The sequence below is a fragment of the Pyrgilauda ruficollis genome, unplaced genomic scaffold (genome assembly GCF_017590135.1).
Source record: "Pyrgilauda ruficollis isolate IOZ18807 unplaced genomic scaffold, ASM1759013v1 scaffold49, whole genome shotgun sequence".
In the NCBI taxonomy this organism is placed as follows: domain Eukaryota; kingdom Metazoa; phylum Chordata; class Aves; order Passeriformes; family Passeridae; genus Pyrgilauda; species Pyrgilauda ruficollis.
This window is the reverse complement of record NW_024526488.1, coordinates 3880328-3905431: the sequence shown is the minus strand read 5'-3', so window position 1 is coordinate 3905431 and position 25104 is coordinate 3880328. Positions and strand designations below refer to the sequence as shown.

Genomic DNA, 25104 nt, shown 5'->3' with positions numbered 1-25104 from the left:
TGTCCCTGCTGCGCCTCCGCGAGTGTGAGTGGATATAGAGCGGCTGTGTGCCCATCCCTGTGTGCCCTGTCCCCGTGTGCCGCGGGAGGGATGCGTGCCCGTGGGCTGCGCACACGAGGGTACACGCACACCCGCGTGTGCAGGACCCGCGGGGCGCGCCCCGGGCCGTGCCTGCGAGGGGCGGCCCCGGCCCGGCTCCCGCAGCCGCGGCGCCGCCCCCGCTCCCGCCCGGCCCCGCTCCATCCTCCGCCCTCCTCCCTCCCGCAGCCGCACCGAGCCTCACACCGCGGCGGGGCCGGGCAGGGCCGCACCATGACCGAGACCACCAAGACCCACGTTATCCTGCTGGCCTGCGGCAGCTTCAACCCCATCACCAAGGGGCACATCCAGATGTTCGGTCAGTGTCCGCGGCGGCGGGGCTGGCGGGGGAGGCCTGGGAGAGCGCTGGGGCTGCACCCGGGGTGGGGATGTGTGGATGTGGGGGTGTGGGGATGGGGCCGGTGTGGGGCTCGGGGCGCGCTCGGCGCCGCTCCGCTCCCGGGGCCGCGGCGGGGCCGGGCGCTGTCCGCGTTCGCTGGTGCTGAAGGCGCCGCGGGCGGGGACCGCCGCGGCCTCCCGAACCTGTTCCCCATGGCTGGCAGATGTCCCCAGCCCTCTGGGGCTGTCCCCTCGGGTGGCAAGGGTCCCCACTCTGCACTCACATTCTCACGCTGCCGCCCCGCAGTCCCCGGCGTCGGTCCTGGCGCTGTTTGTCCGCTGCTATTCGTCCTCGGGTCTGCGAGACTGCAGCCGCTGCAGCACTTCCATTTCCTCTGACCAGGGAGGAGATGGAACCAAGCGGCCACAGCCAGGTGCAAAAGTCAACAAAAATACACTTAATGGAGATATTGTAGTACTCAACCATTAGATTGATACTAGGTCGAAGGAACGGGAAACGTTTGTGTGAGATGATGAATATTACCGAGCGTCCCTGTGATGATACAGATGATGGGGATGCTGGAATCACTGCTACAGCCTGGCAAGACAGGAGGGAGGGAAGGAGGGAGAGAGGAAGGGCAGTCTCCATCAAAGGCGGTCTGACATGCCGTAGACACTGTTTGGGTAAAGCTCAAAATGCCTGGAAATCCCAATGCAAACAGTGGCTTCTCTTGGCTGGGGAGGAGTCCTGGGAGGGTGAAGTGCCCACTGCAGACCACCTCGGAGTGCTGAGGCAGGATTCAGCCTTTATGTCTGATAGGAGATTTAAGGCTGGGAAGCAGATACTGAAGGTCGTGTGCTACCAGCGGAGAAGCATCCCTGGGGTTTCTAAAAGCTGTATATAAGTTTCTAAATATATAAACTATATAAAAATACTTGAAATCAGCTTGGGGTATTTCTGCATCAGACCTTGTTTTTGTAGAACATAATGAGTTGCACATCAGGTTAGAAAATGATGCTTTTCTAGATGCAAAGGATCACATTGTTATTCCATTTCATAAGTGCCAGCAAAATGTAGGCCTGGACACCAACATGCTTGAAACTAAAATTAAAAAAATCCTATCCCCTAAGCAAAAAGAAATTGCCAACAAGGATCAAGAGGAACTACTTAAAAATAAAAACAATTATTAAATTAAATTACAAGGACTTGGTTGATGGAAGCAACTACTGATGAAAAATATTTCTGTAATTCATATTTAGTCTTATTTTGATTAAGTAACAGTAAAGATATCCATGTGGCCCTTATTCAGTGGACTAACAACAAGCAACAAAATGTGTATTAGAAAATAAGGATCAGTGAGATATTAGTATGCAGTGCATGTTCTTATAGACTCGCAGTAAGATTTTCTTTTTGCTCAGTACTCCTCAGTACCTTTATCAAAGATGTGAAAGAAAATATGTAATCCCTGATGGTAAAAAGTGGCCCTGACCCCAAAGTGGGCAGAATAGCAATTCCTGCTGGTAATGAGTCAGTTGTGCTGCCTAACTCTGGTTGTTTGATAAAAAGAGCTTGTTCAACAGCAAAGTCAAAGGCAAAGTCATATGTCCAGCGGGGAAGAACACACTTCAAATATAAACAAAAGGCAAATGTCTTCTGCCACACAGCAGTGGTGCCAAGGACTGAGGGGGATTGTGCACAACCCACTGAATGCAAACTCTGTCTGGTGCTGTAAATAAAGCAGCAAATGTGACCCTGGTAGATATGAGCGGGGAAATATCTAGCAGAAAAAGAAAGGTTATATTATTTTCATGTACAGCATTAGCAAAACCCTTCTCTGAGGAACAGTGAGAAGACTTACATTAGTTTTGGAAGCCAGGCTTTATGGTAGGAGAGTAGGGGGGCTCAGTCTCGATCCATCCTTAAATATGTTAAAGGGTATCTTGACCTGCTTAGGGGAGGGATATGTGACATGTGATGAAAGTGGGCAACTTTGCTCAGCAGAACAAGTACGGGTGAGATGCCAAGAGTGGATCACACAACCACCTCAAGCTACAAATCTGTTGTGTGGGTTTGAGTGAAGGTAATCAAGTAGTATGAGAAAGTACCTGGGTACCTGGTGGATTCTCTGTCACATGAAGGCTGTAAATGAATACTCAGACATCTTTCAGGAAGACAGGTTTTAGCTCAAATAGGGTGGTTTGATGTGGAATTTTTCTATGCATGCATCCTGTAGAGCTCCTGGAATACAATACTTGAGATACCTGATAGGAACAAAAAGGACACAGAATTTAGAAGGACACAGAATTTAGCTTCTAAATCCATCATCATTTTTGTTTGAGGAACACTTCTCCCCAAAACAAAGTGTAATCCTGTGAAGCCATAGGAATCTCAGCCAAAATCTGTGTTACTCTTCTAGCTCTCCACCATAGAGTCCAACCAAAACAGTGCTCTATCCTGTAAAAGATGCATTTCAAACAGCTGAATTTGGACAAAAATATTGTCTTCATCATTCAGACAAGTATTTGGGCTTTAAGAACCTAATAGGAGGATTTTTTGCTTAGCATAGAGAAAGACAATTTATCTCTTTAACAAATGACACTAATTAAGCCAAAAGGAAGAACAATATTTGCTCGGGTATGTCACTGTAAACACACCATTTTATGTCAACCATCATTTTTCTCAGTGTGGATTTTACCATGTTTTATTCAGATCAAAACCCAACCTTTTCCCATAGGATTTTTGCCTGAATAGGGGATTAGTTAATTATGTGGAAGTTTCTTCTAGTGGGGGAAAGATTTCCATTGAGTTATTCTTTCCATCAGTCATATGAATTTAAGACTCATCATTGGGATTCCAGAAAGCTGGGATTCTTCTTACAACCCCAAATCTGCAACTGCATCCCACCACTGAACCTTGTGAGCAGCTGAACTTACTGCAACAGAGCTCCCTGCTTCATCTGCCAGTTAAAATTCTGGATCTCTGGGGCTCCCCAAATGAGGCTGAATCGTATCTGTGTACACAATATGAGTATCATACATATAAATTAATACTTTGCCTAAGATATATGACATATAACAAAAAAGTAGGTGAGACACAGTCATGTACAGCCATCCCTACCAAGGGGTTGAGACAAACACCCACACAGTCCTGAACACACTCTTAGTTATTTGTGGTATCAGCTGTGCTTTAAGAGGTGTTCTGAATCACAATTTTCAGTTCTTTAAGTGGCTATGAGAAAAGGTTTGGGATGTTACTGTGGTGGGGAGGAATGACAGAAGGACAGAGAGGGCAGAGGCTGTTTCCAAAGCTTGACACAAACATTGGTGGCCTTTAACCCAAAATGAAACTTCATTCATAGCCTAAGGAGGTATGGAAAAGAAAAAGCAGATCCAAATCAAAAAATCTTAAAAATCAAAGAAAAGTAAAATTCTGAACAAAGTCCTGTGCTAAAGCCACATAAAACCCCCACCAGTGTTGGATGCAGGGAGCCCACCTGCTCACCTCAGCCAGTGCACACCAGCCCCAAGCTGTTCACTTCCATTTCTTGCTGCCACTCAGAGGAGCACTGAGCATGGGCTGCTGCTTTTCCCTGCTGCCCTGCAGCCAGCTCAGGAGGGGAAGCTCTGAGACATCCCCGCGCTGCCTTTGGGTCTCAGCATGAAGCCCTGGGGCACGCCGAGTGGCACAGACACCCAGCAGTGGGCTCTGCTCTCTAAAGTGCATCTCCTCCATCTTGGCCTCCTCACAGTTTGCCTCCTCCCCCCTTCCCATGCAAGCAATGCCACCCAAAGGACAAAAGCCAAGGCACCAACATCAAAAGCAAAACCTAATCCATGCAGCTCTCCTAACACGCCGCAGCCCATGCTGGCACTCTGCCAGACAACGAGCTCGTGCTTGCTTTGACAATTAAATCACTTCCCCATGTGGCCCCAGCTCAGGGAGTCCTGGTACAACCGTGCAGATCTTGAAAACCAAAAGGTAGCTCTGTAGAGCAAGGTAGAAAGCAAATTTTCAATGAAAAAGTATTGTTTATTTTGAAGATGGTCTTGGGTAAAATGCTGGGATTAAAAGCATCACCACACAAGATCAGGGGCTCCAGGTTCTCTGTCATGGTGTTTCAGAGTTGGAGACAGCCAAAAAATAGCTAGATTTGGAAGGAAGGTGCTGAGAGTAGTTTCTTTGTAGGTTCTGCAGTGGAAAGGGCTTGTACTGTCCTGTGCATATGTGAGAATTGGAGGATTGTTCTGATGATTTCTTCAAACCAAAATGAGGGTTTTGGTGGAGTGAAATTATATCTGGTTGATCAACATGCTGTGTTTTGATACTGATTTTTTCCCCCTCTATTTTCTTTAATTAATTTTTCTTCAATTGTAGAAGAAAAGGCCACTTTGGAATTGCCCACACCCCCTATTTTGGCACTTTAGACTTTTTTTTTTTTTGCCTTTTTAAAGTTCTGAAATTCTTCACAATCCATTCTTTTCATTGCACATTCTTTTTCATGTGCAAACCTCTGTCTTCATTCACAAAGCCTTGTTCATCAACCACAGTTTTATTTCTGCCCAGCTCTAAGAACAGCTTCATCTCCAGGGACTGGATGACCCCTTGATTCCCCTTTGCACCTCTGCTTATCAGCCTGCAAGGAGCAGAGCTTCACTGGGGCTTCCCTGCTCTTGCATAGGAAGACTTGAGCCTTCCTTCCTCCTTTCTGGATGCACAGTGCCTGCAGAGTCCAGCAATGTAGAGTTTGGGGTCCATGGGGATGTTCAGAGCTGGTCTCAGAGGCAGCAGGTTGGGTAATCCCCCTAAAAAATGGAACATATCTGACTTAGTCACAGGTACTTGGCTTTTTAACAGCTGGGTTTTGGGTACTATGAAGCACTTGATGGCAAATAGAGGATCCTAATCAAATCTGTATCATCTGCCTGTATCCAGACTACCTCATCTCCTGCAGGTGGATTTAAGGGGTGATGCATTGCTCCAGGTCAGCTTCTTTGGGGGGAAGAGATTTGTGAGATGTCATTCAGATTTGTGAGATGGTTCTCTGAGAGGGAGTTTCGGTACCTCAGATATTTTAAACCTGTTTGACCATGGAGTTTCCCCACCTACCTCATTTCAAACAGGGCCCAGGACCTAGATTTGCACAGAAAAACACTGCCAGTAAATAGCCTGAATCCTGGAAGTCAGCAAATCCCCGCTACTCTTTCCTTTTTGTCTAATTAAATTTTCCTTAGGTCCTGTGCACATCTGTTATTGAAAAGAGTTAATATCCCAACCAACAGTTGGGTAAAAAACATTTCTGGTGGAAAACAATGAAAGAGGACTTTGCTATCAAACATAAAACCCTCTTGCTTGGTTCTTAAGAAAACTTGAGCAATTAAAAATCCCAGCAGGCTGCTCTTTGATTACCCACTGCAATCCTTGTAGAGGAGCAGCACCGAGGGCTGCTGCATCCCATAGCAAGGGATTTGAGATGAAAGGATGGAGTCTCTAAGTAAAGAGGGATGAAGAGGCAGGAGCTGAGGCTTCTGTTAATGATGTACTGTCTTAATATCCTGAATTTCAAGAATCACTTTTTCCTATTTGATTGAGATGACTGAACTGCAGAGCAGTTTAATGAGAGCGTCGCTGCCAGGGACAGATCTGGCAGAAATGCCTGAGCGGCCTGACAGCTTCACCCTTTCCCTTTGCTTCAATAAGAATACATCGGCAAATGTCCAGAAGCAAAATTCCTTCCCCCTCCGTCTAACAAAAGCTTGCCAGGAGCTTGGGAGAGACTTTGCTCTGCCGTGTGCAACATGAGTAAGAAGTGCGGGCCCCTCTGAGGCTGCCTCGTGGTTCCATTTCCTCCCCGGCTGAAATCGGAACGCGGAATGAGCAGGAGGGATCGATGGATGGAGCGGGAGGTGCCGCGGGGCTCCGGGAGGACGGACGCACGGACGGACGGACAGACGGAGGCTGGCTGAGCTCCGCCCGGCTTTGGAGCTCAGCAGCACCGGCAGAGAGCGTGGGGATGGCTCGACCAGGGCAGATCTCACTCAAAACACCCGGGGTGATGTGTCAGACTGCGGCATCCCTGCTCACCCCTCCGCAGCACAGCGCAGGAGCTCCCACTGACATGCGAGCCGCTGCAATCACAGCGAGCAGCCGGAGCCTTTCCTCCGTACGAGGGGTCTGGGAAGGCGAGTTGTGCCTAGCGCCGAGTGCCCCCGGCTCAGCGGGGCAGCGACACCCGCCAGGCCAGCCCTGTGTCACCAGCACACCTCCACAGCCAGCACCTGCCCCAAACACACTGAAACTGCAGATACCCGGGTGCTGTGCTGGGAGCACAAAGCAGCACCGGCAGGACTGCAGCTCCCATGGCTCTTCTGGGGACGTTTTATATCAGCTGATGTCACATTCCCATCACTGCATCCCATACAGACTCATTTTTCACAGCCTTTATCATCAGCTTCCTGCATCTCAAGCATCTCCTCTTCGTGACCCAGAGTGAGTTTTCCCGAGCAAGAGACTAAACTCCATCAATTACTATTCAGGGATTCTTTTAAAACATTTATGAGCTATTAAATATTTAGCAGTATTTATTACAGTCTCTGAGACATCACATTGGCTCTATGATAATGCCACCTCCCAAAATGTGCCACATTCCTTCTTTTACTTCCACCGACTATAAACAAACCTGGCAGTGAGAAATCCAGTCCTACAACCTCATTCAAGAAGGAAACAGGGGTTCTGCTTCTATTTAAAAAATATTTGCACTCACTGTGATGCTCTCACCTCCTGCACTGTCTATCTTTCTCTGATGCTTTTTAACATCAGCCTGTGCAATGCCAGGGTATCAATTAGCTGCATGCTAAACACCAGCAGCCCACATCTCTCATGTATCCTTGGGCAGCTCATTTAACTGCTTGAGTGCTGCAGTGGGGAGAGCCACATCCTTCTGCTGCCAGGCTGCTGTGGGTCAGGTACCCCAGCGATGGGGGCCAGGGGTAGGAGTGGGTCATGACTGTGCTGATCTTCCTGCATCTGAGTGGCAATTGGCCCAAAATGGGCATCCTCACCTCTGAATGCTCTGGCTTTCCAAAATCCCTTCTGGCAGCAAGGCTGGGGGGCTGCAAGAGGTCCTCTGAGCCAAGGAAGTCCACCTGTGTTGAAGTGCAGCACAAGTACCTCCACCCTTAATCCTAATCCTAACCTCAACCTCCACCTGGGACCAGGGAGCCCAGAGCAGCTCTGAGAAGACCCAACAACCTCTAAAGACTCAAAAATCAGCATAAGATAGAGACAAAGCCAGGGCACCTCTGGATTTTGACATGAGCATGCCCTCTGTGGTATCTATAACCCCTTAATCCAAGCACTTCCATTATGCCACCAGTGCCCAGCCGAGCAAGGATAGATGCCCTGTGTGGAGAAAGTCAATAGCATCCATGACAACCCTGAAAATAAACCAGGGCCAAGGCACAAGCTCTCATTCCACTGAAACACTATTGTTGCTGGAAAAGGCAACCTGGCTCAGAAACACTTCTTTTTCCTCCCCCTTTTCAGCATCAACTAGTGTTCTTCAGTAAGCCTGAGCCACTGGATGTACCTTGGTCATAACAGCAGAAATTTGCTAAATCAATATTTGGGAACAGAAAAGCCTAGATTCTTCAGAAATATGCATTTTCAAAAGCCACTGTAGGGCTTGCCCCAGGAGAAGATTAACTGAGATAAGCCTGTTTCAGGGCTGGAATAGGAGGCACAGGCAGAAGAGATCCCCATGGGATGGGTGGAGACCCATCTCCGAGCCAGGCAAGGAAGAACTTGCACAGCCCCTGCTACACAAAGGTTTCTATTTTCACTGAAAATCCAAGAGCCCCTAATTGAGCTTAAGCCTTCCCTGAGGAGATGACGTTTCTCTGTGGTTCATTGGCAAGGGAAAGCAGAAAATCCACTTTTCCCAGGACAAGCTGGGTTGGGGATGCTTAAACACATAACTGTGCTTCTGGCACCTTTGCTTTGTGCAAAGACATGGATGATATTTCTGTTTGGGGAAAATGGGGTCTTGGGAATGAGTCTGCAAAGAGACAGGGTTTCACTGCTACACAGCTGCAGTAATGGGAGTGTGACATCCCTCTGGTGTCACCTTGAGCCTGAAATGCTACCATGGCTCTGTCACCCCACACCCTCACCAGCCTTTCTGTAGCTGGGATGTTTCTGCCTGCACAGTCCTGCTTCATCCAACACAGATCCCAGACAAGGTCAGCATCTTCAGATACTTTGCCAGCAAAGGCAAGCCCTGGGTCAGACACACGGGTGTCAGCTCCACGTGGAGGCAGCCCAGACCAGCCAAGAGCTGCTGGACAAAGGCTCCTCATCCCTGCTACAAGGGGAATTGAGAACCATAAATCCTCTGCTCCCGGTAGGATTGTGATCTTGCCACGTGTCAGCCTGAAGGAGCAGCAACACACATGCCAGGACGTAAAAAGCGCTGCCTTTGATGTGCTACAACAGCTTGGAAATGAAAACAAACAGAGTGCTTCCACAGGGAAATTAGGGCACTGGAAAACAAGTGTGAAAATCTGTTGGGGTTTTATTTCCCCTTCATTTTTTTTTCAAGGCACTCTGTCACACCAATTTCCCTGGGCGAGAGGGGGACTGGGACCTCTCCAGGGATGTACATTAAGGTGCCTGTCCTATTTTGGATTTTCTATCCACATTTTGACTAAAGTGATATATAAAACCATGGCAGAATAGTGAAAATCTTGCCTTTTGCTGGGTGGGGTGACAGCTAATGCACCAGACAGGGAAAGGTACATGACCTTTCACTTTCCACTTCAATACCACACATACAAAAAATCATCTTACCTAGAGATGCTTCATCCTTCTCCAAGGGCTTCTAAGCACGTTGTTTCAGTGCTGTCCTGCAGAAGACAGTTCAAAAAACCTTCTTTAGGTGAAGGCCTCTTCTTCATCCATTTTTAGAATCACTGAATGGTTTGGAAGAGATCTTAAAAATCATCTTGTTACAACATCAATCCCTGTACCAGGTTGCTCCAAGCCTCATCCAACTATCTTGTAGGAATTGCTTTTACCTCATTAGATGCTTTCCCTTACCTCTTTAGCCCCAAGAGCTCTGAGATACCAGGTGTTGAACACCTCGTGGAGGTATTTCACTTGTCCACCCACTCAGCCACCCACACCTCAGGTTAGATCCAGCATGGTGTTGAGAACGTTCCTGCTCTCCCTGTGATAACAGAGTGAGATCTCCAAGCAAGAAGTTATATTGCTTCTCTGTAAGTGGAGAGAGTGGCAGCACTGTGCTGATCACAGAAAAGTTCAGTTCAGTTCCAGAAAGGGTTCAGTCCCTTTCTGGAGGAGCTGGTGGCACTGCAACTCAAGAAGCAGCTCCTTGTACTTCTTCTTATGTTGTGACCTGATGGACATTGCTTGCTCCCTCCCACTCCATAGCAGCAGGAGTAGCAGCTACAGGAGGGAAAAGCATCTTGGCCTGGGTTGTTCTGCCATGCTTTCCCTCAGATGCTCCTTCTCAAGTTCTAGGGCCTGAGAGCTCTTCTTCCTGGACTCCTGTGTAACTTCTCAGACACACTGACTCTTGCAATACTTCAGTTCTGATAAAAGAGGGAAAAATAGGATGTCTTCACTTTCTATTTCTATTGTCCCTCTACAGCTCCATAGAGGAAACCCAGATTCTCTGGGACCAGCCAGGTCCCCTGCCCAGGCCCCATCTAGCTGGGGTTCCAGGAAATGCTCTGCTATTTCTAGCTCAACTTACTGTGACTCAGTCTCCTACTTCTCTTATTTTTAGTTAGTTAGTTTTAAACACCTAGTTTCACTTTGCTGCTTGAAGCCAGGAGTGGTCAACAGATGGTGATAGCATGAGTCTCATTAGTCACCACTTGTGCCTCTGAGTTGGACACGGGTGGGGACCTGGGTGGGCTGGTAGGGTCAGGTCCTGCAGCATCACCTCTCAGAGCCCTTCACAGCCTCCACTTCCACCACAAACCTTGAGGCATTTGGTGGCTAATGCTTTTTTTGTGCTTATGAAAAGCTGATAAAGCTAATGTGCAGCAGCACCTGAAGCCCTGTCGCAGCACATGGCACAGTTAAGAAAGTCACAGTACACAGAGTAGCGCCATAGAATTTCAGAAAGTTTCAACCCATACACAGTAACATCACATCAGAAGAAGGCTGCAAGCATCCACCCTTCTTGTCCTTTAGCCCAGCCTTTTATCCCCTCATGCTGATGCAGTGCCCCTGTGTGCCCTCTGCTCCCCTTGGTGGTTGCTCAGTGCCCCTGGGCACTCCATGGCTCATTGCTGTCAGTGCTGCTCACCTGCTGCTCACAGCTGCACCCACTGGGGATGAGGCTGGGCCAGCCCCACTCACAATCACCACACACTGTGTGCCTACAAAGCCCTTCCCATATTTGTTATTTCCACAGTGCCTGGGTACAGCTATGGACTAATGGGGTGGGGGAAAATGTAACAGAACAATTAGCTCAGAGATTAAAATCTTTTAAAAAAATCATAGGGGGCTTAATGGGATTTTTCTACCAGCTAGAAGTCTCCTGAGAATCTGACTGAAATTGTCTAAGAGGCACTGAGCACGAGGTTATTTGGGTCAGTGGGACACTAGCATCTCCCCAGGCTTGCCTTGGGAAGAGCCAACCCCACGGTGAAGAATCAGTCTCCTGCTTCTTCCCAAAGGAGGGACCTCTCTTCAAGAGCAACCAGGGTAGACATGTCTCTTCTGAGAGCCCAGGGAAGGGAGATGCCAATAGTTTTCCCAGCTCTAAGCAAGCTTTGACAGTGGGTGAGGACACTGGCCGGGACCCAGAACAAGGCTCTGGGGTAGGCAGGAGAGCTGGGCTCTGGGAGAAGGACACCTCTGATGAATACATCCCTGATTTGGCATTCAGAAGGGGCTTTCTTTTTTAATATCTATATATATCTATATACATACACATCATTCAATTAGACTGAGAGTAACTGCTGGCTCCTTGCCCACACTGAGCTCTGGAAGCACCATTTAGGTCCTGCAAGTGCTGCTAGCTTGAGAATAAAACAAAGTGTGCTGGCATATCTGGGTCACTCTCTCCTGCAGAAGAAGGGGTTTTAATGGCCATATCCCACCTCCTGTCCAAGGATGTCAGAAGCCAAATGGCTGAAAATAAAAATGAGACACTGGGGAAATGGTTTTGCCTTCTCCATCACCTGTGGCTGTGCAGCTTCTCTGTCCCAACTCCTAGGGCTGTGCAATGAAGGCTGTGCAGAGCTTTCTTGCCTCCCTGCTACTTTGTGTGTGTGTTCAGAGAGCTGGCACAGTGTGAGCAAACTGCAGCTTCAATCCTCTCTGGGGGGAAGGGCATAAATCAGAGCTGGCCTGTGGCTTTACTTACTTGTTGTAAGAAAAACAAAAATAGAAAAAAAGGAAGTCTTAGGGATGCAGATGAACCAGGTACAAAGGCAAAGCAAATACAATTTGAAATTACACCTTGAAAAATTGAGTGTGAGGAATATTTGATTTCAGTAACATCAATTTAGGTGATGGAGCCCTGCCAGAGGAGCCCAAACATTGTGATTAAATATTCTCAGGGAGAACCTCCAAAAAGAAACATGTCTTAAATAAGGACTGATTTCCTGTTGGGGAAATAGGATGCTATTTTTTCATTCAAACTGGACAAAACCATCACTTTTCAGTTTTGCAGTCCTGTAGCATATCCTCCGACTGGTCTTTCCCTATCACCATCTCTCAGGAAAGCAGCAGAGATGAAAACACCTGAAGTGCACTTGCAGGGCAGGCGAGCAAAGCCGGGCTGGGAAAGCAGGAAAGTGTCACCAGCGCCTGGGATGGGTCCAAGTGTCACCCCTGTCCCTCCCCTCCCCAGCACAGCAAGGCTGTGGTCACCCAGCAGCTGCCAGGCACAGAGCCATGGCTGAAAGCTTCCCATGCCACAAGTAGGCTGCCAGAGGGCTAATGCATGTCTTGGCAGAGCCATCGCCCCGAGTTTATTTGTGTCAACAATGTCTAAAAGCCATCCAGGCTGCCTGGAGCATTATGGACTATTTACTCCAGAAAAGGAATGAGCCCTGTGTTTACAAGCTGACATCCCTGCATTGGTGTGGCAGGATATAAAGTACTGGAGGGGTTTTCTGTGGTCTGGTGTAATCTCTGCACATCACAGGTATTCAACAGGCAGGAAATGGGCTGGGAAAGGGACGGGAAGCTGTGGCAGAGGGCTGAGCTCAAGGACGACAAATGGGCCAGATACCCAACTAATTGTCAGAGAAGTGGAGCAAAGATGCCAAAGACTTAGGACTTTTCAGGCCAAAATCTACTTCTCCCCAGGCAAAAATCTTTGCACGAGCAGGGAAGGAAGGCTGGGAGCTGCAGACAGCTGACCATAAGGAATACACTTGAGAGCAGGAATACCAAGCTGCTGCAGTGTCTTTGGCATTAGCCATGTCTACAAGGAGACCATGAGCCTGACCCCCACAAGCAGCATATTTTGCAAGAAAGGCATAACAATTTCTGTGAAAGAAAAAGGCCTTTTCTGAAAAAATGGACTTGAGGGCTTGGAGCAAGCACTGCAAGATCAAAGCAGCCACAGCATTTGAAGCAATGACCCACGAAATCCAGCGCCCTGTTTCCAGAAACCCAGAGGAATGACTGCTGCTGGGATCCACTCCTGCAGCTTGTGCCAGGGGCACACACCATGGCAGGAGGCACTGCACCCTCAGCCCAGGGTGGGCCATGAGCCACCAGCACCCCTGAGGTCTCTTACAAGAGCTAAAGCAGTTTTGTCTGGCCTTGTGCAGAGGGGAGGGCTCAAGGCCTGATGAACTAACACATCAGGACAGGTTTGCTATGGTGGACTATTGGCCCTCATTTAGCCACTGAAGGGTGCATCAGCCTAAGGAGATTCAAACTGTAAAAAAATAAAAATAAGCTTTAAACACAGCAGCATGATTGCAGTGAGGACACATGTAGATGCTGCAAACTAACACTGCAATTTTAGAATCACAAAATCATGGATCATCGAGGTTGGAAAATACCTTTTACGTTGAGTACAGCTCTTAACCCGTCACTGCCAAGGCCACCACTGACCCATGTCCCCAAGTGCCACCTCCACTTTTAAATGTCTCTGGGGCAGGAACTCCACCACTGCCCTGGGCAGCTGTGCCAGGGCTTGACAACCATTTACATGAATAAATTTTTCCCAATATCCCATCTAAACCCATTTCCTCTTGTCCTGTCCCTTGTTCCCTGGGAGCAGAGCCTGACTCCCACCTGGCTCCACCACCAGGGAATTGCAGAGAGCCACAAGGTCCCCCTTTAGCCTTATTTTCTCCAGGCTGAGCACCTACCCAGCTCCCTCAGCCACTCCTGGTGCTCCAGACCCTTCCCCAGCTCTGTTCCCTTCTCTGGACATGCTACAGACATTCAGGGTTTTTCTTTTTGCCACCCTGAAGCCATGGTGTCCCCTGCCACCATCCCAGCAGTGAGGACAGCTGCTCCTGTCACCATGCCAGCCCTACCAGTGACACAGCTGCTCTCCAAACAGGATTTGATGTGTTATTTAAGAGAATGCAATCTTTTCAAAGGCTTTTGTTTTGAAGTGAGGACTGGCTTAGCTGATGGTTGTATGAACTAGTGAAGCTGCAGAGTTTCCTGGCAGACACAGCCCTGCAAGCAAACAGTGTGCTCTGCCCCAAAACCAAGTGAGAGCAGGCCAGTTTGGGATGTGAAAGGGTGCTCTGCAAGTCGTGGGCAAGCCAGAGCCAGAAGGCAGGTCTTGCCATTCCCTACACCATACTGCTGCTTCTTAGCCCACATTTGCCCAAACACTTCCCTTGCAGGGATTTAATTGTCAATAAATATGTTCCTGTTTCCAAGCATATTTAAATTGTATGTGGTGCTTCTGAAGTAGACAACAAGCTCTTGGAAATGCAGATCCCAGCTTGAAAGCAACCTCATTTTTACAGATTGTGCAGCTTAAAACCCCAATGAGCAGTTTTGATGGCAATACAGAGCAGCAGCACCCCTCTCCTGCCAGCAGCAGAACCTCCCCTGAGTGCTGCAAGGCCATCAACAACCTCTCAGATCAGTGCCATGGGCAGGGACCCCTTTCACTAGGGCAGATTGCTCCAAATCCCTGCCTACCTGGCCTCAGACACTTCCAAGGATGAGGTATCTAAAACTTCTCTGGGCATCCTGTGCCAGTGCCTGTTTTCTGCAGGAGAAATGCTCTGTTAAGGCAGAAGGTGGTGGTGGATGTTTGGTGGGAGCTGGAGATGAGATGACATGCCAGCAGCATGGGTCACATTGCCTGAAGATGTGGAGAGGGTGCCAGGCTGTTTAAATACAGACCTTGAGATACTGGTAGCCAGGAAACACCTTTGGCTTTTGCCACCAAGAACTCAAGGCAAATTAATACCATCGGCCACCCCTGAGAGCTTGAAGCAGAGTTTGCATGCAAAGAGTTCAGCTCCTCTGAAAGATGCATTTTATAAAGGGGTCACAGTGAAGAGGACAGATCAGTGTTTTTAATCTTCCTTTGGCAGGGAAAGTCAAGTCAGGGCAAATCAGGAAATAATGAAAGAATGTGTTCGTTTAAAATTCAACGGTATCTTTTTTGTTAGGGAATTTCCTTTTTCTTTTAATTTGCATTTTAATTTGCATTATGATAAAAAGGGAAATGCTGATCCATCAATCTTTGCTTCTCCCTACCTGTGCAAAAAAACCAAACCCAAGCATACTGTGTTTTGCTGCATGTGCTCTCATGGGATTTTGAGGGCAGGAAGGATAATTTTGGTGCATCCAATTCAGGCAATCAAATTTTACTCCCTGCACCAATCAAATGATTTAAGCCCACTTTTCCCTCTCTGGAGGCTGGTGTGTCCAAGGCACAAGAGCTGGGAAGGCAGCCAGAGTGAGGATTTCAGGTGAGTCTGAGGAAGAGGCTATATTAAGGCTGGCAAATTTCCCACAGGCTGTCACAGAGGCCTGAGGCTGCTCAATGCTCTCAAGGAGGGGAAAAAAGTCCATGGCAATTATATTTCCTTAATTTACTTTCAACTGACAGTAACTGAATAATATTCCCTAGCAGAAATTTCAAAATTTGGAGGAAAAAAATTTTGCCCAAGTGACTTAGAATCCTGGAATGGTTTGGGTTGAAAGGGACCTCAAAGCTCATCCCGTTTCAGCCCCTGCCATGGGCAGGGACATGTTCCACTAAGCCAGGTTGCCTCAAGCCCCATCCAACCTGGCCTTGGACACTTCCAGGGATGTGACAGCCACTGCTCCACTGGGAACACCCACCCCTCAGGAAGGACCTCTCACCATCCCCCAGGGCAGTGCCAGACACTGAGTTCAGTGTCTGAAAGATGTGATGCACAGTGACATCTTGGGATGGCTGATGGATCCTGAAATCACCACCTCCATGTCAGAAATGCTCCTTTTATTTGCAAATCCAAAATATTTTGTAGACCTTGAAGAAAAAAGTTAACTTTCTAATGGCTCATCGATCTTATCTTCCTTTTTGCTCTTACCTTCATGTCTTCTTTTCCCTTGCTACTGTCTCAACAGCTGGGGTAGATATGTAGGAGGCCAGGTGGGTTTGGCAGTTTGTCACCAGCACTTTTATCCTCAAATGCCACCTTTAGGAAATACCAGCCTGAAACCGAACACCTCTCAGCACAGCTGGGACACGGGCAGCACAAGGTGCTGACACAGGCCAGGGAGGGGCATAACAGCTGTGTGGCTGCGGAGGGGCTGGCTGGGCCCTGGCTGGTGGCTGCCACGGTGGTGCAGGGCTCAGTGGGTCCTGCTAAACCCCCCTCCACCCTTTTCCTTGCCCCCTGTCCAGAGCGAGCCCGGGATTACCTGCACAAGACCGGACGCTTCATTGTCATCGGCGGCATCGTCTCGCCCGTGCACGACTCCTACGGGAAAACGGTGCGTTGGCCCCATTGCCCTTCTCCCTCCTCTCTGAGGTGGCTTCTCCAAAACTAGGGCTCAGCGCTGGGCAGCACTGCCTGACCTGTGGTCCCTTCATGGCCCTCTTCTGCCTGGGGCAGCTCCTGACCATGGGAAAGCCTCGGAGAGAAGGGAGAGGATGAAACCTCTCGCTGTTTAGACAAAAACTGCAGTGAGACCCCAAAATGAGCCAAAGTACAAAGATTCCCATCCAAAACAGTCGTGGTGGTGATGCCTTAAGTGGGGGTTGGTGGGGGGTTTTTAGTTTGAATTATTTCAAAGCAAATTGGGTTTTTTTTTGGGGGGGGGGCATATTGAAATTATGCAAATGAGTGACCTTTAGAAACTCTTGTCAAATTAGGAGTGGTGAGCTCACTTGTCTCCTGAAAGCTGGAGGAATTTCATCAAGAAACCACCCCCTCAGGTTGGCCCCCTTGGAGCACAGGTCTGGAGTGGTGCTGCTGAGCAAATCTCACCACCCAAGCACGTAGCCAGGGCTGAGCCCAGCAGAGACTGCTCCCCTCCAGCAAACAGGAGCTTAAACAAACTTCTGTGGGCAGGAAGGGTTTTCAAGGGTTTGCAAGCCCAGGCTGGCCAGAGCGTAAGGCTTCATAACTCTTCTTCCTTCCCCTTGTTGTGCAGGGGCTGGTCTCCAGCCGGCACCGCCTGACCATGTGCCAGCTGGCCGTGCAGTCCTCCGACTGGATCAGGTGGGTGGCTGATGCAGAGCTGGCACCAGCAGCCCCTGCCCCTTCCCTGCACCGTGGGGGCAAAATCCTGCATGCAAAGTGGAGATGCCACCAGCTGGTAGAGCTCCAGGATGAATTTTCTCCATTTTCTCCCAGCCCGAGCTTGACTGAAAATCAGAGACCTTCTGCTCCCAGTCCAGCAGAGAACAGACCAGGAGGGTTAGACTGCCCTTCAAGGGAGCCCTCAGGATTTGGGGAGTCATTCAAGCCCCTCCCTGAGCCTCTGGTGTCTGGGTGATACCCAAAGTCACTCGGCTCACTCCAGCCTTGTGCTGTGGCACCTCCCCTGTCCACACATGTAGCACCAGCCTGCAGACTTTCACCTTCCCAGCACTGCCATGTGGCATCTGGTGCTTGAAGTGACACCAGAAGCATCTTGGGCCGCCCTCAGAAAGAGGGTTATGACACACACAGTCACATCCGAGCCAAAAAAAGCTGGTTAGTTGGGTACCAAGCGTGGAAAGATGACCAGGCAGACATTCAGGTCCCCAGAGCTGTTAGGGATCACAGTGCAGAAGGGCTGGAGGAGGGACATGGTCCATGCCAGGGCTCAGGGATCGATGATGGCTGCTCATGGCACTGCTGGCCAGCCCAGTGGGGAGGAGGTGGCATGGGCAGGAGCTCCAGGCAGTGGCCATGAGTGACACTGTTGCCTTGCTGTGCTTCCGGCAGGGTGGACCCCTGGGAGTGCTACCAGGACACCTGGCAGACCACCTGCAGCGTGCTGGAGCACCACCGTGACCTGATGAAGGTGAGGCAGCCCCCACACCGTGGGTGCACCAGGGTGAGGGCATGGGGACAGTGCAGGGGTGGGGGTGCCCTTCCCCAGCCCATGGCCATCAACAATCAAAACACATCAGAGACTGAGAGCGAGAAGACTTGCAGGAACACAGTGAGATCCAGACCTGGGAGGGGTGAGACCTTGTCACAGCTGCTTTGAGGTCTGGGCCCTGATGGCAGAAGGAAATGGAGCCCTCCAGCTGGAGCCAGCAGCCAACCTGGACCCAGCAACCCCAGGAGGGCAGCAGGGCTTAAGGCAGACTCAAAGCAGGGGTGGGCATAAACCACATCAGTAGTGACACACTGCTTCCTCCTCGCTGAGGGAGGGACTCCCTGCGCACCAGCTGAGCCAGAACTACTCTATGAACCTGACAGAGAGATTTGACAGGAAAATTCAGCATCTGGGAAGTCCCCAGGGAGCACAGCCCCAGGAGGAAAAGTTCCAGGCAGTCCTGAAAGCCAAGGAGGAAGGTGACTGCTCTTGGGTGACAGGGGTGGCAGAGCTGCTGGTACACTCAGATATAGGAAGAAAACCAAATACAGGGAATGGATCCAAGAGCATTGTACAAACTCATGGGCAGCCCAGACAGGAGGCACAGGAGGAGCATTAGCCAGCCCAGCAGGATGTCCAGTGCATCCAGGGACTGTGGTGCTGAAGCCAGGTAGTTGCTGGTGATACCTTCCTGTTCCTGCAGGGATGGCTGGAGGAGAAGAGGACTTGTATGCTCCTTGCTAGCCCACACAAAAAAGGTGATACCACCTTAAACACAAGTCATTATCCACAGGGTCCTGATAGCCCCAGACCCATTTGGTGAGGTCAGATGGGACTGGAGACCCTAAAGTGAGCTGGGATGTACCTGTGACAAAAGGTAACCTTGAACCAGGGCTGCAGAGGCTTATTACAGGGTCAGAAAGGTTTTGCAAGGGTGCTGGGGTGAAGACACTGTTCCAACTACATCCTTCCCTGATTGCAGAGAGTGACTGGCTGCATCCTCTCCAATGTCAACACACCCTCCATCACCCCTGTGATCGGCCAGCCGCAGAACGAGTCCTCGCAGAACATCTACCAGAACAACAACAACGTCTCCAGCAAGCCCACCGCGGGTATGTGGCGGCAGGGTGGGGAAGGGAGGCGTGGCTACTTACCCCCACCTCCAGCCAGGAATGCCAAATATTAGACCAGTGCTCCATCACCTTATTTTTGGACAGGCGTCTCATCAGTCCTGGCGCAGCAAGTCCAGGGTGGGGCAGGGGTGTGATGCAGGAGTCAGTATCCAGCACAGCAAGGGCAGAAAACAAGAACAGCTTAAAATGGCTGTGAAATCTCCTTGGACTTCAGCTGGATGATGTCTAGGCAGTGAGACCAACAAAAGGAAAGGCTGCCTGGTACCAAGGCAAGAACTGGCAGGAGAGATGATGTAGTGGGATTCACTTGTAGGACGAGACAGAGGGATGCGCACCATAAAAGAATTAGCTGAGAAGAGGGAACATTACTTAAATGTCATTAAAATGGACATCTTATGATTTTCTTCATGATTTTTACTGTCTAGCTGGTCCCCTCAAGGCACAGTGGAGACTCTTGGGAGTTAAGACCATGAGGAGCTGTTGGGAGATGCTGGGAGTAGTCGCACACCCAGGCACAGGACCATTTTGCAGAACCAGGGTGGCTGAAGCACATGGACAGGTTAATTGCACAGCCTCCCTCCCATGAATTTTCCTTCTTCCCCTTTAGCAAAGATCTTGGGGAAGGTGGGAGAAAGCCTGAGCCGGATTTGCTGCGTTCGCCCGCCCATGGAGCGCTTCACCTTTGTGGGTATGTAGAGGAAAGGTCCAGCATCACCGCTAGAGACCCACTCCCCACCCTTCCTCCCCACCCCTCTTCGAGGCTGGGCACCAGCACCTCTCTTTTGCTGCCTTTTCTCAGATGAAAATGCCAACCTGGGGACAGTGATGAGATATGAGGAGATTGGTAAGTACACAGCCCCTCTCCACATTGCTCCCACTCCGCTGGGCGAGCGCTGCATGGCTTGGGAGCATCTGCATGACAGCTCTGGCAGACACAGGACCATGTCACCTTGGAGCCAGCTACTGGGGCTCAGGAATGCAACAGAAACAGCTCTAACTGGGCTGAGCCTAGTCCTGTTGACAGACAACAGCCTGAAATAAGGGAGTGCAGTGGGGACACAGTTCCCAGCACTGGCACAGACCTGCCATGGCACCCTCTCCTGAGAGTCCTCTCAAGTGCCATCAAACTTGGCCTCCCGTGGTGGTGTCACCCTATGCCCACACTGCCTGCAGTCCTGCAGAGCCTCATGGAGCAGCAGGAGACGTTTTGGTGCCTGACCAGCCACGGTGCCTCTTGCTCTAAAGACTTTTTGGGGTTTTAGCCCCACCAGACATCTCCCAGAGCTGTGCATGGGGAGTTGGCTGGTGGTTTTGAAACCCTTTTCACGCACAGCCTGGGACTACAGCCAGCCTGGCACTAGCACCATGCAGAGCCTAAAGTCTTTGGCCACCTGGGAATGCCAAACAGGGAAGCATTTTCAATGTAGCCACCTCTTCTCACCCCTCTGGGTGTGGTTTTATGGCTTTTATCGGGCAGTTGTGCAAATAAATTAATCTTTATGGGCCTGTCAGAGCAGAAAACTTCCCACAGCACAATTTTCTTGCTGAGCAGCAAAGCCAACCCTCAAAGTTGGCGGGGGGGAGAGGGGGTTCCTTCTCAGCTTCCTGTGCTCCCACCTCTGGGCTTCTCTCCTCTCTTTTCCAGAGCTTCGCATCTTGCTGCTCTGTGGCAGCGACCTGCTGGAGTCCTTCTGCATCCCTGGCCTCTGGAACGAGGCAGATGTGAGTCACCACTGCCGGGCACCCCTCCATGCTCCTCCTCCTCTGCCTCCCACAGCCAGTGCTCCTGGAGCCGCTAAATCCCTTGGGAGGACAGGAGCTGTGCCCACCATCTCCACTGCCTCCTCCATCCCAACCCTGACTGTCATCTCCCCTACACATTTCCACAGGGCTTCCATGGTCCCAAACCCTGTACCCTGTTCACTGTTAGTGCAGAGGATGTCACCTGGGGTGGAGGGTAAGCCCATCCCAAAGGCTGTGCTCCCACTCCTCGTCCCTTGGAAGGAGCCAGTATCAAGCAGATGCCAATCCCAGCAGAGTGAGGTATGCAGGTAGGAAATAAGGTATTTACAGGAGTGGTCCAGATGTTAGGAATTAAACATATTTAGAGCCAAATCAACATCTTTCACTGTTGGTCCTTGCTGGAAGAAGCCATATTTTCATGGGAAAACACCAGCCCTGGAGAGGGGCTGGGCTGCTGACCCATCAGCTGCTCCTGGTTGGAGCCATGCTGGCTGTGAGGGCCCCCCCAGCTCCTCCCTGAAAGCAGTAGCCAAAACAAACCTCCCTCCTTGAACTTCTCAGCTTTCTAAAATCTGTTACCACATCTTCAATCCTTAACTTTTTAAAGCATTTAGGCAGCAGGCATCTCCTTTGAAAGGCTGGAAAAACTGAAACAAGCCAAGCCCTGAGCCCAGCACAAAGGATGCAGAAATGACATCAAAGCACAGGCAGAATTCTGCAGCAGCCCCTCCTCATAGACTCCTACTGCCTGAACTTACTGACCCAAAGCTCTTTTGGATGAGCCTGATTTGTCTCATCTGAGAGAGGTGTGAGCACTAGGAGTAGTCCTCATGCAGCAGCAAATTTGGGCAAACAAGCTTGGAAGAACAATCCTCCCAGACCTCTGTCAGGACAAATACATCCATCCTGCTCATGAGCCCTCCCAGCAAGGCAGAGATCACATTCACCTTGGGCAACCTCTTCTGCTGTCACCTCCTTCTGCCACAAGTTCTCCTCAAAGCCTGACCTCAACATCCACTAACAGGATTTAACCTTGTGCCTTTTGTTTGATCTACTGCCGACCATTTGCCTGCATAATTCCATGTTTCTGCCAAAGGTTGTTGACATAGCCTCAAAATCACTCACCATCTCCCTCCAGACCGTGGTCCAGCTTTCATGGGGCAGGGTGGGGGTGGCAGATGGTGGCAGGTTTTGCATGGGGCGGCTGTAAAGCTCTCCACACTTTGTGTTGCTCCCAGATGGAGGTGATTGTCGGGGAGTTTGGGATCGTGGTGGTGCCCCGGGACGGAGCAGACCCCGAGCGGATCATGAACCACTCCTCCATACTCCGCAAGTACAAAGTGAGTCAGTGGGTGCACCTGTGGCCAGGGAAGGCTGTGAGAGAACTCACAGTCTCTCTCCACCCAGGGGGACAGTTTTGTCATGGGACACAAAGCATCTCAGGGTCAGGTGCTCTCAGGTGATGGATGGGATGAGCAATGGGTCACCACACAGCAGGGTGGGGAGGCTGGAGCAGCAGATATCTGATTTCAAGCCATCCCTTCACTCCTGCTTTCCTCTTTCCCCTGCAGAACAACATCCTGGTGGTGAAGGACGACTCAAACCACCCCATGTCAGTTGTCAGCTCCACCAAAAGCAGGTGAGTGAAGCAGGGCTACTCCCACTACAGAGGGATGTCCAGCAGGATGTCCCCAGCCCGCCTGTCCATTTGCAGGGACACCTGACCCACCCAAGTGGGCTCTGACACCTTTCTCTCTCCCCACGCCCCCAGACTGGCCCTGCAGCACGGGGATGGACACGTTGTGGATTACCTCTGCCAGCCTGTCATTGACTACATCCTCAAGAGCCAGCTCTACATCAACGCCTCTGGCTAAGTGCCCGAGCCCCCGCAGCGAGACCGCCCTCGTGTCCCGCCTGCCTACAGCTCTGCATCTCTCTTCTCTCTCTCTCAGTCCGTGTCTCCATCTCTCTCCCCATCCCATGGCCTCCTGCCCGTGTCTGCCTCTCACCCCCAGCACCAACACTCTGTTGTGCAGCCATGTCCAGGGAATGGTTTGGTCTCTTTTTCTGGGGTACTGCCCTGCCCTGTGTGCATGGGGAGGGAGGAGGGGCTGGTCAGGGAGCGACATGCTCCGTGTGCTCCCAGCATGTTCCTGGGAAATGGTCCCCTCAGTCCATCTTCCCAGCATGCTCAGAGCAGGGGCTGCCTATTCTGCATCATCTTACACAACCTAAGCCAAATAAATTGGGGTGGATTTTTTTTTAATTAAGTAATTTAGTGTGAGCCCTTTGGGCCTCTCAGCTCAGTGACCAACCAAACCCTGGTTGGCAGCAGCCAGTAGTAACAACAGCTCAGTGCCCACGGCAGGGGAACCGCCTCAGGCCAGCCATGAGACAACCCAGCTAACAAAATCCTCCTCCTGCCCCTGAAAACCATGGAGAGGGCATTTCTAAAAGGCAGCAGAGGCCTTGGTAAGCACTGCTGCTGAAGCATTACGGAGAGAATGTCACATCTCACCTTCCCCCAGCTGCAAGAACTGAAGCCACTCCCTAGGAAAGTGAAGTTGGGGTGATGTTCTACTCTTACCCAGTGTCAGAGGGGGCATCCCACAGCATCTAAAAAGGGATCTGCCTTTTATGGGGCCATGAAATTGGGTAGAAAGAAGCAGGTGGTGAGCCAAAGCCTCTGGTGAGAATTTGCCCCAAACCTGGCCACGTCCATCCCCCTCCTCTACCCTCCAGATCTCCATTTCTGCTCCATCCATCTTCTCCTGCCACTCCTACTCTCTGCCTCTCCTTGAAGAGTTCATTAAACACATGATAACCTCCCCCTCCCAAACCAGCCATGGCTACTTTGCACATCCCTTGGGACAGGCCAGGCTCCTGCTCCTGCATCTGGTACACCCCGATGCCAGGGATGGATCCTAGTGGAGATGCTCACAGTAAAAGCAGGACAGGTAATGTGGAGCAGTTATTGAAGTCTTGTGGAGAGGAGGGTTGCTGGAGCAGGGCCTTGTCCTGCTGATCATCCCTAGGGCACAAGGACCCTGAACAGCTCCTGGGGAGGGTCTCAGCCATGAGGAAGGTTTAGCGCTCACCTTCACTCCCTTTGCTCCCTGTAACATTTTATCACCTTGGGTACAGTCCTTTTGCCTATGGCTGAGAGTCCTCCAGGGTCTTTCAAGGAAAGATGTGAAAATTGATTTATTTTGTCCCTTAAAAATCCATAAAGGGTCACAAGTAGCTCTCAGGCAAGCTCCAAAGGTGAGACTTTGTGCTAAATTTGGTAACCAACTGTGTGCTGCTGGCATCCCTGGAAAAACAAGCCACTTTGGACAAACAAGGAAACAGACAGCCACAGGGTCCTTGCAGCAGACAGGATTCCAGGAGCAGTAGTTGACAACTTCTCAGGAAGGCACAGCCCTTCCCAGAAATGCAGAAGTGATGTGACTCACCCAAAGGCTAGAAGAGGTGTTTCCTTGCCAAGGATTTCCCTCTCCACAGAGAGATGAGTTTGGGAACTGTTCTAAATTTGGCAGCTGAGTCTCTCAGTGCCAGCTCTGGTACCTCCAGGTGGTAGGGTAGGTATCCCATAGGATGAGGAGACATGGAGATGCCAAAGCAGAGAAGGTGGCGAGTGTGTGTGTGGGACTCTGCTCCAGGTGACTCTTCAGCCAGGTCACCACCACCACCCCAGTGAGCTCCCCTGGCAGTGACACCCCCGAGTGCCCTGGGACACCCAGTGTATGTCAGCCACCGCTGGACTGCTCTCACACTCTCTGTCTGCCTCCCTTGCCTCTCCACCCCAATCCAAGTTATCCCAGACAGCAAACTCCCCTCCTTTCCAGATGTGTTTCTCAGCTCCAAGCCAGAGAAACAGCAATGGTGGCAACCAGCCTCCAAAACACAAGAGGGACTGAACCTCCTGGGAAGCGACACCTCTGAGGTGGGAGCAAAGAGAGTGGGTTTTCCCCAAGGAAAGACAGAAAATTAAACAATGGAGAGGGGGGAAGAAAGAAAGAGTCATGTGTGAAAATCATCTCTGATCCTCCCTCCAGTACACAGAAGGGGACCTGGGAATGCCATGGCCTCCTGATCCATGGGGTTGGGATGGTGAAGCTTAGCTGTGGTGAGGATGAGGAGCTTGTTCTGTCCTACTGCTCTTACCTTCGTGTACCCACCCAGTAAAACTCACAGGATGGGGGGAGGGACAGGGGTTTGTAATGGGGCCTTCAGCTCCGGGACTGGTTTGGAAAAATGTCTTTGGGTGGGCATGGGAAGAAAATAATCATCTGTGATGATCCATGTGAC

General features: G+C 50.5%; 1 protein-coding gene across 1 annotated transcript; it reads left to right on the top strand.

The window, feature by feature from the left end:
* Positions 1-312: 312 nt before the first annotated feature.
* NMNAT2 (nicotinamide nucleotide adenylyltransferase 2) lies at positions 313-22673 on the top strand. Its single transcript, XM_041479605.1, has 11 exons — positions 313-397; positions 16287-16375; positions 17039-17106; positions 17818-17896; positions 18900-19029; positions 19658-19738; positions 19850-19894; positions 20696-20772; positions 22032-22133; positions 22365-22432; positions 22565-22673. The coding sequence occupies exons 1-11, from the start codon at positions 313-315 to the stop codon at positions 22665-22667; spliced, it is 927 nt and encodes a 308-aa protein (XP_041335539.1). The 3' UTR covers positions 22668-22673.
* The last annotated feature ends 2431 nt before the right edge of the window (positions 22674-25104 follow it).